The sequence below is a fragment of the Neofelis nebulosa genome, chromosome X (genome assembly GCF_028018385.1).
Source record: "Neofelis nebulosa isolate mNeoNeb1 chromosome X, mNeoNeb1.pri, whole genome shotgun sequence".
NCBI lineage: Eukaryota > Metazoa > Chordata > Mammalia > Carnivora > Felidae > Neofelis > Neofelis nebulosa.
The window spans coordinates 110,010,978-110,023,154 of record NC_080800.1 but is presented as its reverse complement, the minus strand read 5'-3'; the positions used below and the strand labels follow the sequence as shown (position 1 = coordinate 110,023,154).

The 12,177-nt window shown below is 43.7% G+C and overlaps 1 protein-coding gene across 1 annotated transcript in view; it reads left to right on the top strand.

Annotated features, from left to right (window-relative positions):
• GPC4 (glypican 4) overlaps positions 1-12,177 on the top strand; it is a 110,500-nt gene that overhangs the window by 62,034 nt on the left and 36,289 nt on the right. The window contains exon 2 of the mRNA XM_058712318.1: positions 10,667-10,825. Coding sequence (XP_058568301.1) covers positions 10,667-10,825 — 159 coding nt within the window. The remainder of the gene's footprint in view (positions 1-10,666; positions 10,826-12,177) is intronic.

Here is a 12,177-nt window from a genome sequence, read left to right as displayed (position 1 = left end):
TTGCTCACCGAGCCCCAGAACCTTGGAATAATTGGCATCACCACAGAATTGTGGGACTGTTCGTTCCAGTTGACTTCGAGGAAGGAAGCAAAGGGTACAGATAGATAATCCTCTGGATAGCGACATGAACAGTGGCATTCTGTGCAAAGTTAGGGCCGAGACAGATTCCACTTCAAGCTCCATTACATGACCTAGAACTGGAAGTATACGTTGAAAACTTTACCGTTAACAAAAGTTTTCTAAATAGCAGAGGGCCCACTGAAAAGGAATCCGTTCTAGGGTGTATGCCCCAAAGGTGGCAGGCCCGGGTGTTAGGGGGCTTGATAACGGTGAGGAGAAGAGCTGGTTTTGAGGGTCGGAGAGACTCAGCCTTGCCACGGGGGGACCCTGCCCCTTCTCCATATGCCTGTGCTAAGGTGCAGGAGTTTTCCTCTCGTGTTAGAGAAATTAACCCCTGTTCAGCTGTGGCTCCTGTCCATGGAGCTTAGTCTCCGTGGAATGGACTCTAATTAAGAGGCCTTCAATGCAGATCCGTATTAGAGTAAGCTGTAACTCACTGAGACCTTGAACAAGAGTCGTGTGGAAGTGGATTTTAAGGGACGTCATTAAGTACAAACATTGAAAATGCAAATGTTTCTTTCCTCTTTGCCGTTTCGTTGATGCCTGGCTAGAGTTTTAAAGAATGGTTCGGGTGGCTTGAAATCTGATGTGAGAGTATCATTTGTTTTATGTGAAGCAGCCGACTTTGCTATCACTTAGTGTAAATGCTTTCTAGATAGCCATTTGGAAAAAATATCTTTGGGAGGATTCATGATTAATGAGCATGTTGTTCTTGGGGTATGCTTTTCCTAGAAAGCAGATTTACTGAAAACCTCGTCTCACACGGTATTTTGGAGAGGAATTTTAGGTGTATCCTGCGAGACAGAGTAAAAAGAAGTTAAGGAGGAGTTTTGGGTTCCTAGGTACCGCAGCTGAAAGCAATTAGGAAAAAAGCGAAGATAATTTTTAAAACGTTCACGACCCCCTCGACCCATGAAATGTATCTGAAGTGAAAGGCATTGATGTTTATCTTAGAGCAAGTGTCTGTGAGCTTCCCCACCCACCAACTGCATTTTCTTCTACGCCTGTGATAAACTCGGGACTTCACCGCTCACCCTTTCTGATCTTGCTGTGAAACCTAAGTGGCTTTGGTTCAGAGATTATTTAGAAGTAATAAGGAAAGTCACGCCCTGTTTTCCTGAGGATACTTCCCTTCATTCACTTGTTCTCTAGTTTTAAGCGACTGCCCGCCGGAGGCTGCTCACAGGGGCAACCCTTAAGACTTGGTGCACGCTAGGTGTGTGCAGAGAAAAAGCAAGGTGCTGGCGGCCAGCGTCTCCCCACCCTGAGAATCCCTGTGGCCCTCCAAGCCTGGCCCGATGAGCTGTCTTAGAGAGGACCCCACCAGGGCCTTCCTCTACCAGGGCTTGTGATGCGTGGTTTGAGTTCACAGGTGCCAGAAGTAACTGTTGGGCACCAGAGACAAAAGTGTCCCAGCCAATAGACGGTATTCCTCTCTAGGCTATTTTGTTGCTTGTAGCTGAATATATAACGTAGGCATTTGGAATCCCGTATCTCCAGGCATTCGGTTAGATTATGAGCCCAATGAAGATTAGAAATTGGGATTCGAGAGAAACTCTGAAATGATGCTGCCCAGGTACACGCCCGGGAAGCCTGCCCCTCGCCGACCCCCCAAAAGGTCTCCACCACAGTCCTGTGAGCCTTTATCTGCACCGATTGCTTAGGTACTCTTTGTTGGATCCTCCGAATTGTTGAAGGGTTTTGGGTTATACCCACCAGCAGTAGTATTCCTGCTGGGTCCTAGACCTTGGACAAAGTGGTTGTAAATGTGCAAAATAGAGGCAGGTGCCCTGGCTGCTCTAACGTGACGGTGACACGGGTCGGAGTGTGCGTTTCACACCGCTCGCTCATTTTGGCTGATACGCCTTCCTTTAGTAAACCTTTGGTGCAGTTAAAAGCGGGTTCTGAGGTTGCCAGGCATAAACTTTGGTTCATAATTCGCTTATCATTTAAAGAGCAATAAAAACCCTGTTGATTTCTCTCTGGAGTGGATTTGAAAGCTGTTGCAAGCTCATGGGAATGAAGCCTGGAGCTTTAAAGCAGCAACCCTAACTCTTCCCACTACACTCACAGGAAGGTATTCTTAGAAAGACCTAATACAACTGATTTTCAACACGTCTGTGTTTCTGATTGGCCTTCTCTGGCCTACCTTGCAGGATTAGTGGACCTAAAAATAATTGGCAGTCTTAAGCCCTCCAGAGCAGTGTTTCGGCACGGGTGTGCAAAATACTAACTAGCTGCATTTCTCCTACTGATTGGTAGGTGATCTCAAATCCCACATCTGCATAATGACTATAATTGATGTGCTTTATTATTAAGGCTTAGGTCAAGTGACTTAAGGCTTTCCATGTGCACTGCATATCCTATGCCGTAGTTCCATCCCTTTTCGCAAAGGGAGGTTGGATTAATGTATATGTTCCCTCTCCCTCCTGGGATTATTAAAAACCTTTAGAGATTTTCTGTCTTTGTTCCCAAGAAGCAGAACGTTGCATATTCCTCCTGGGGTTCTCAGATAGCGTGGAGGCCCCGGGGTTATCCAGCAACCTGCTTTTTAGCTCACTTTGTGGCTACGTGAATTTAGCTCTAGAAAGTAGGTGGAGACTGTTTTGGTAACTCTTAAGACCAATGGCAAGGAATTGTTTTTACTTTTGGGACAAATCAAAATTAGAAAAAGAGTAAAGTAGCAATTGAGGGATTAGGAAAATTACTTAGAGCAAATAACAGCTTAATGTAGCTCCCATTAGTAAAGTTATACCAAGTATTTATATATTTTTTAAAAACCTGATGAAAGCCCCTCCATACGTATACACACCCTTTGAGAACTGAAGCTTGCTTTTAAAAGAAGCAACACACTTGTTTATCCTAGAAGAGTTTCAGATTCACACAAGTTGGGAGGATCGTGGTAGCACAGGAAATTTTCATCTTACATTAGGGTGGTAAATTGTCACAGTTGATAAGCCAATGTTGATGTATTATTATCTGTAGTCCCTATCTGATTTCTGATTTCCTTAGTTTTTTTAACTAACCCTTTTATTGAGATATAGTTCATATCCTAAATGATTCGCCCATTTAAAGTGTACAACGGCTTTTCATACCCTCACAAAATTGTGGATTCTTCACCAAAATCAATTTTAGAACACTTTCATCATCCCAAAAAGAAATCCCCTGCCTTTTAGCTGTAACCTCCCCTTACTTCCCCATTCCTCTAGACAACCACGAATCCACTTTCTGTCTCTGTAAATTGGCCTATGCTGGACATTTCACATAAATGGGATCCTGCGGTATGTGGATGTTGGTGACTGGCTCTTTCATTTAGCGTTTATTTTATTTTATTTTATTTTATTTTATTTTATTTCATTTCATTTCATTTCATTTCATTTCATTTCATTTCATTTCATTTTTTAATTTTATTTTCTTTAGATTCAGCCATGCAGTAACACATACCTTTCCTTCTTATGGCTGAATGATCCATCATATGGATATACCACATTTTGTTTGTCCACCCGTCAATGGATATTTGGTTACTATGAATAATACTGCTATAAGCCTGGGGCGCCTGGGTGGCTCAGTCAGTCGGGCGACCGACTTCGGCTCAGGTCATGATCTCACGGTTCGTGAGTTTGAGCCCCGCATCGGGCTCTGTGCTGACAGCTCAGAGCCTGGAGCCTGGAGCCTGGTTCGGATTCTGTGTCTGCTCTCTCTGCCCTGCCCCCACTTGTGCTCTGTCTCTGTCTGTCTCTCAAAATAAATAAATAAATAAAATAAATAATAATTATTATTTAATAATAATATTAATATTATTTAATAATAAATAACAATAAATAAATGTTAAAAAAAATAATAAAATAGGGGCGCCTGGGTGGCTCAGTGGGTTGAGCGTCCGACTTCGGCTCAGGTCAGGATCTCACAATTTGTGAGTTCGAGGCCGACATCGGGCTCTGTGCTGACAGCTCAGAGCCTGGAGCCTGTTTCAGATTCTGTGTCTTCCTCTCTCTGCCCCTTCCCTGCTCATGCTCTTGTTCTCTCAAAAATGAATAAATGTTAAAAGTTAATAAATAAAAATAAAATAAAACAAAATAAAATAAAATCACTACTGCTCTAAACCTTCACCTGCAAGTTTTTGTGTGATTTCCTTAGTTCTCCCCCAGTATCGTTTTCTTTTCTTCCGGGATCCCATCCGGGATACATTTTATTTCATCATCAGGCCTCCTTTAGCTCCCAGGACTTTGCTTTTGATGGCCCTTAGGAGGCCTGTGCTTCGTTGTCCTCACTAAACCGTCACTTATGCATGCCATTCAATACCTCCTTTCTGGCCATCTTTACTCCCCTAAAATCCAGGCTGGAATAAGAAATTTTCCTGAACTAGCCAGAGGAGACAGGGTGCTTGCCCTCCTGGCCCCTGTCCCTCAGCTAGTACAAGTGGTCAGAAAAGTCTCTTCATGGAGAACTTCGGTGGCTTATCAGGGCATAATTGATGTTCTTCTTTCTGTTTCATGGTTGCACTTAAAAAAAAAAAAGTTTAGTTTTGAAAGAGAACGCAAGCAGGGGAGGGGCAGAAAGAGAGGGGGACGGAGGCTCTGAAGTGGGCTCCACGCTGACAGCAGAGAGCCCAGTGTGGGGCTCAAACTCAAGGACTGCGAGATCATGACCTGAGCAGAAGTCAGATGCTCAACCCACTGGGCCACCCAGGTCCCCCGATCATGGCACTTTTTACATTGACATAATGCTTCCTTGTTTACAAAGGGCTTTTTAAGGCTCAAGAGCCTTCCCAAGAGCCTACAGTGGATCATGTCAGCTGAGACTCAAACCCAGTTCCTGAAATCCCCACATCAGTCTTCTTATCCCTAGACTGCCATTAGCCTTGCAGAATGAAAGGTGCAAATAGTGTTAAATATTTGGAACCTTTTACATTCACTTCCTAAAAACCCCTACTTGTAAAGCGCGCTAAGTTTTCATCAAAACCCAAGCGAGGCACTCGGTTTCTGCAGGAAAGACCAATGTAAGATTATCTAGTCTCTTACATTTGCAGTTTGCAAAGGGCCTTCCAGTCTGTTCTTCTCAAGGCAGCCAGCCCTTCCCCTTAGGGTGCAATTTGTGTGTCTATTATTTACCGAGAACATTTGGTTGTTTTATTGGTAAAATCCATTGGGGTGCAGAGGATGTCTGCCCTACAAATCATGCCGGTGTAGGCAAGCCTGGGTTCTCTGCCACTGTGTCCCTTAAAGGTTTCTGGCTGCTGTTCCCTCCTTTTCGAACTCTGGGGGACTACTTACGAGAGACTTACTTTATCTCCTACAGGTGTAGAAAGCTAACACCTTAGTGGTGACTACAGATATTCTTCATCACCGTTCCGCCCGGATATGTGAGCACTGGAGAGACATTTTCTTGGCATCTAGTTGGACTTCAAAAGGCATTTTTCCGAGAAAGACCTAGAAAGTGGTTGTAAGATATAGCTAAAAATAGTCAAGTTGATAGTAAATAAGCAGAGAGCTGGCCTGAGAATAACTGCCACGTGTAACATTTTCTACGGGAAGGTGGGTAGGAGCGGCCGAAATCCACTGACATGAGCTGCACCCCGTTTGTACATCAGAGCCAGCCTTTGGTGAGGGCAAGGTCGATGAGGGAAAACGAGAAAGCACACTTCCACAGATTGTTCGCCACAGAGTCCCGTTAAAGCACGGGCTAGATGCCTCACGTGCAGTGCCTACTTCTTTAACCGTTGATTTGAAGCGCTTCGGAAAAGGAGCCAATACTTGCTCGGCAGGACTGAGCAGGGATTTATTGTGATTGTCTTTGTTCAGCTTCGAAAACTAAGGCATTGATATCAAGACTAAAGAGAAATTACATAGAGCTGGTGTGATTGAAAAACGTTTGGCTCTTTTGAGTGATTTGTTTTGTTTTGTTTTGTTTTGTTTTTAATGACATAGAGTTAAGCTTTAAAAAGCACGCTTCGTTGAATCTCATGCGAGCCTCCAAGGACAGGGCTAGGGGACCTGTTTTCTTTAGAAGGCCACTGACCCACAAAGAAAAAAACTAATCAAGGGCCGTGTACAAAAAGCAACTTAATTTAGGTGCTTCCTTAGAAAAGCATAAAGCATTCAACTCACCTGCTTTTTAAATGAAGAACAGGGAAAACGAAACAAGTACAACAAATATAACAAAAACCCTCTCCAGGTTCATATTCTGCGCAGTCAGAAGATACGGGGTAGAGCAACAAAGAACAGTATGGGGAGGGGAAAGGAGCGAAAGCCGCCAGGGGAGTTTTAAGGGACCAGAAGAGATACATGGAGAAAACCCTACCTGCAGCAAGGGTCATGGATGGAGGAAGCTGAGTTAGGGAAAGAGAGGAAACTACAATTAACTGGTTCACAGCTATTCATAGCTCATCTGTAGTTCTGCTTAAGCCTTTCACGTAATAATTCTTTTTTTAATGTATTCTTTTTTTAAGATGTTTATCCCTTTTTCAGAGAGAGAGAGAGAGAGAGAGAGAGAGAGCGCGGGAGAGAGCATGAGCTGGGGAGGGGCAGAGAGGAGGGAGACAGAGGATCCAAAGCAGGCTCTGCACTGATAGGACTCGAACTCACAAACTGCAAGATCATGACCTGAGCCGAAATCAGATGTTGAACCGACTGGGCCACTCAGGAGCCCCTCAAGTAAAAATTCTTATGGAATTGTATGTATCAGAAATACCCAGGGCCCTTTGAAAAAAAGGCACGTGCTCAGCACTCCCCCCTCCCTGCAGTGGCTGTCTGCCTGCCCCATACTGGATCCTGTTGTCCCTGTGCTTAGCTCTCTCAGCCCAAGGAGAGCGTTGCTCCGTCTTTCTTAAATGAGAAAGGGATCACCAGGTTTAGAAAGGAGATCTCCAGAAAGAAAAGGCGTTTCTCATCCAGACACAGCATTTTAGGAATGTCTCAGACAAACAACGTCTCTGAAATAATACGTGTGCTCTGGTTTTTAATAGGAACCATTTTGGGCACTTAAAGTAGAAATATGCACTTTTTTTTTTAAGTATTTATTTAAGCAATCTCCCCGCCCAACATGGGGCCCAGACTGAGGACCCAGAGATCAAGAGTCACATGCTCTTCTGACTAAGCTGACCAGGCGCCCCCAGAAGTATGCAGGTTTTAAAAATCAAATGCATCGGTCAAGTTCTGACCAGAATGTCGAGCTCTGATTCCGTTTTCAAATGCACCCAGACTGCCCCCACCTTTTCCTCCTCGTACTTCTCATCAGCAGGAACTGGTCATGGCACTGAGCTTGGGATTTAATTCACCAGGTATGGGTTGGACTGCGTGTGTCTCAGGCAGGGCTTTTGGGCGAGAACGTCACGTTACATTTTCAAGCAATGCTGTTTAGAAATGCCGACAGAATAAGCGGCCTGTTGGAGGGGCTGCTTTGCAACAGAGGGCAAGACCAGTTTGCCAGCAGGAGCATTAGCCAAGTATCCATCCTGTTGTCATCCTTGACACAAGGCAAGCCTTTTACTGTTAGACCAAGTCTTCCTGGAAAGACCTCTCTAAAATGAAAGTGGACTCCTTATTAGGTATTGCCAGAACAAATATGTATTCCAGTGTTCTGTTGTAGACAGGTCTCCGTAAAGTCCTGCTGAGGGCCCCTGGTGGCTGTGAAATGGGCAGAGTACATGGGCCACTCTGGGCCTTTTAGGTTGCTGGTAACTTTCATTGCTGTTACCCGTTTTTGAAAGGTGTCTCCTCAATGCAAAATTCCTGTGGGTCAGTTTAAACCCCTCAATGTCTAGCACCTTCCTAAATGTAGAAAATTATTCTTTCCTGCTGTCTCTTTGAATTTTCTGGCTCCGGGTGTGTGTGTGTGTGTGTGTGTGTGTGTGTGTGTGTGTGTGTGTGTTTGCCTGCCTGCTTGCATTGGGGCTGGGAAAAAGGAGTAGTTTTCCTTGGACTTAGAAGCTTATTTTGATAGCCTCCAATAAGTGGCCCCTTTGTTTATTATATATGTGAACCCTGTTAAGATCCGGTGAACATAGATTGTTTTCCAAACTCATGAATTGTTTTGCCTCGGAAATGCAGTGCATACCCCAATGGACTCTGCATGCATTCGGAAACCAGCGTGTGATGAATTTTAGCCTGTGACAGTCTTAAAGAGTAGCTGCTCCCTTATTATAATTCATTTATATAGCCCTGCGTGTCTTAAGTTCTCATTCTGAGCATTCCAATTAATTTTCTATGTGGGGTGTAAGTGTGATGGATTATTTAATGCGACCACAGCAAGTACTGTACTAGTTGGGGTTCTTCATATTATTTCACACGTTGGGACTATATTGGGGGGAAATCCTCAACCCTGAAACCTGGAGACCACTGGGTATCTCTCTGTTAATTATGTGTCTCAGCACCAAAGGCCTGCTGTGAACTTGTTAAGCCAGCAAAGAGGGAGTTTTGTTTTTGGTTGTAACAAAGGTGTTTGCAGAAAACTGAGCCTTAGCAACCTTCTTCTTCGACTAATGAGATCTAAGCTTCTAAACTCTTATACACAACCCCCCCACCCCCGCAACACACACATTTTTTGTTAGATTTATCTGTTGACCAAGGGTTTCAAAAATGCCAAAAGGAACTTTTAGCAGTTTCTGGATGAGGAAGCTGTTTGAAGATTGTTTCCCTTCCGCCTTCTCTATTAAATAGTCTTTTAATACCGCACACCCCTTTTTGTGTGGCAGTAACATTCTCCCTGCTTGTTAATTGCCAGGAAGGAGGAATGATCAGGAATATATATGATCATGTAATTGTTTGCATACGTGCAGTTGACAGTCCTAGTTTAGTCAAATTAAGTTCCTTAACTCCATTTTATCTGAAATCCCCCACCTCCCCGAGGCCACATTGGCATCTGTCTTAGGTGAAGACTTAACTTCTAAGCACACGCAGCCAAGAAGCAGCAATGGCCAGCGCACGGTCCGGTTCATTTCCCGTTGCTTGTTTGATCTGCTCATCATTCTACGGCTCTTTATTTATTGTACACACTTACCATTGACAAGTGCGCGTGTCTTCAATATACTCAGTTCCTGAGTTCCTGAGATCTTGATTTTTTTTCCAGACCCCTCATCTTACATGGAACATGGACAGCAATAGCAGAAGGAACAGTGGCAGTGAATCCTTGTAAACCTCTGTAAAAATTCGGTCACACCGATTTGTGGAGCAACTCCAGGGGTGGTACCTGTTTGGGTTTAGTTTTCAATGACACCGCATCTCTTGGTCATTAGGAGGAAGAGCTATGGTCTCTGCAAAGCACATTTTTGTTCTGTGGCCGAAGGAACAAGGTGTGGGTGAACTTTGGGGTCTATTTAAAAAAAAAAAAAAAAGCCCTCCAGGGGTACCTGGGTGGCTCATTCAGTTAAGCGTCCAACTCTTGATTTTTGACTGAGGTCGTGATCTCAGAGTTACAAACGGTCCCTACATCGGGCTCCACACTGATGATGCAGAGCCTGCTTGGGCTTCTCTCTCTCCCCATCTCTCTCTGCTCCTCGCCTGCGCGTGTGCTCTCTCCCTCTCTCATAAAATAAATAAACATAAAAAAAAAGCCCTCCACACCGTCCAGTCCGAACCACAAGCAGAACCTAGTTGGTATAAGGGAGGGAGATACTCTGTGTGTCTGAGCTGCTGTGGAGTGATGGCGTCTTTGACATTTCTCTTGACTCTCAGGGCTATATCACTACATAAAGATTATATTTATCAGATGCCATTAGTCTATATTGGGATGAGTGGCTACACATCCCAGTATCATAAGGTCACACAGTGTCTAACAACTGCATAGAGGGTGCCGGACAAGAAAACCTGAAGTTTGAAGATCACCTGCCATTACCCTTTGTGACTTATCATAGCCTGAAATTATCCAGTGTGAACTCGCATTATTTCCTCTTGGTCGACAACCCCTTGAAATCCACTTATCCCTTTGCTTCTCCTCAGTATAACTACCGCTGGTGTATTTGCTCAGTTTTCGGCTGTCATGTATTTTAGAAATCATTCTTCCTTAAGGTACCCCCTCTTGGAATGTAAACTCAGAAAAGCTAGAAAAACTTATGCCTCATAGAATCTTGAATAGTTTATATATTAAAAAAAAAAAAAGACTTTGGTTGATATTGAACGATAATGTTTATTGGCAGCACCGATTTTCCTGTAGTGTAGCAATGTTCCTGAATCAAAAGTTTTTGTCTTTTGTAGGTGGCTTTATTATTTTCGCTTTCCCATAACAGAACGGATGTTTTTAGGTTTTTTTTTTTTCTTTAAGTAAACTCTACCCCCAACGTGGGGCTTGAACTCAACCCTGAGATCAAGAGTCGCGTGCCCTACCCATTGAGCCAGCCAGCCACCGTCTCCCCCCCCCCCCCACCCCCCCCCCCCGCCCCGCCGCTATGTTTTTAGTTTAGTAAAACTTTTCAGATACACATGATGCCTAGGCCTTTGCAGGAACCTCACAGGTGGAAATGAAGCAGAGAGTGTGCACTCTAGCCAAACTCTTCCCTCTTGGCCTTGATGAATGATAATGGAGCTTGATTGTCTTACGTTTTATCTTCCAGGTGATCATTTGAAGATCTGTCCTCAGGGTTATACCTGCTGCTCTCAGGAGATGGAGGAGAAATACAGCCTGCAAAGTAAAGATGATTTCAAAAGTGTGGTCAGCGAACAGTGCAATCGTTTGCAAGCCATCTTTGCTTCCCGTTACAAGAAGTTTGATGGTAGGTTTTGGAAGTCTGGTCCAAGTAAGCATCGACGTGCTTTGCTCTTGGATTGGTCTTTGCCTTTTATTCGAGTCACATTTTAGAGGTGACAGTTGAGTTTGTCCAATTGCTTTTTCAGAGCTCCCCTGCCTTCTCCGAAGACGCTCTCCTTGTTGGATCCTAGGGGCGAGTTAGTCCTCCAGTGTCATTGCTAGCGCCCTTCTGGATGCTCTAGAATCGGTATGGTAGGCATTATGGAAATATGGTCACAAGGAGACAAAAAAAGAGATTAGCGTAGTTTAATTGAAAGGCTTTCATTTATTTTCTTGGGTGAGCGCAAAATAGTGTTGTTGACGCAAGTTACTTTAAAAAAAAAACAAAACAAAAAAACCTCCCTAATAAAAAGCAGGCGTCTGAAAACTTACCATAACCAGAGAGATTCTGCAGATGCTGGATTTCCAATTAGATTTCAAACTGGATTCCTCCGAGACCACTAGAATTCCTAGAAGCCCTGTGGTACACAGATAGGATTAAAACTCAGCTCTTGGGTTTCCATGCAGCGATGACCCAGAAGTAGCTACTATATTTACAATTGCTGTTAAGCTGGGCCTCGTCTCTCAGCTGGAACTCTGGTGTGGTCTGTCCACGTAAAGTCATGACCAAACCCATTTCGGTCCCCTGTGCCAAACATAAACTCATAGGCGCACTTTCTTTTAATAGTGAACAACTAGCCAATAGGGTCCAAATGAGAGACGCTTCAATCATATCGGAGGCAACGCTACCGATAACAGACTTTAAAACCCAGGGAGTGTGGGATCCCAAACCCCTCAGGATTCTTTTCTCTGGTGCTCTGTACACAGTCTGAAGATTATTATGAAGTAGGTTTAAGTTTCATAGGAATGGTTTTCTTTGTGCCTGTTTTAAAGGCCATTCTAATTACATAGTACCTTTGAAGCGTGCTTTTCTTGACATTATGTGTGGTGAAGAAGTACAAGGCAAATTTTCGAGATGTGAAATGTCTTTGAGTATTTCTGCAAAGGGCTTGTTACCATGGTGAGAAGTTGGATGAAATTAGATTTATATAGCTGATAAGGCAGTCCCTAGCTAAAGAACAGGTTGTATTTCAAATGTTGGCTTCGAGATTTGTTATTTGAAACTTATAACCGATTTAATAAGTGTTGGGTTCTCAGGCTAGACCATGAGAGCGTATTTAATTTGTAACGTAGTTGAACTGAAGTTTTCCCTACATAGCATACCATTTTTCGTACCCATTTTACCAACAGTTGCTGTGCAAAATTGGGTTCAGTCTTAATTTTATGTCCTCCTTTTTCCTGGATGGATAGAAATGTTTTCTTTTTTAATTTTTTTTT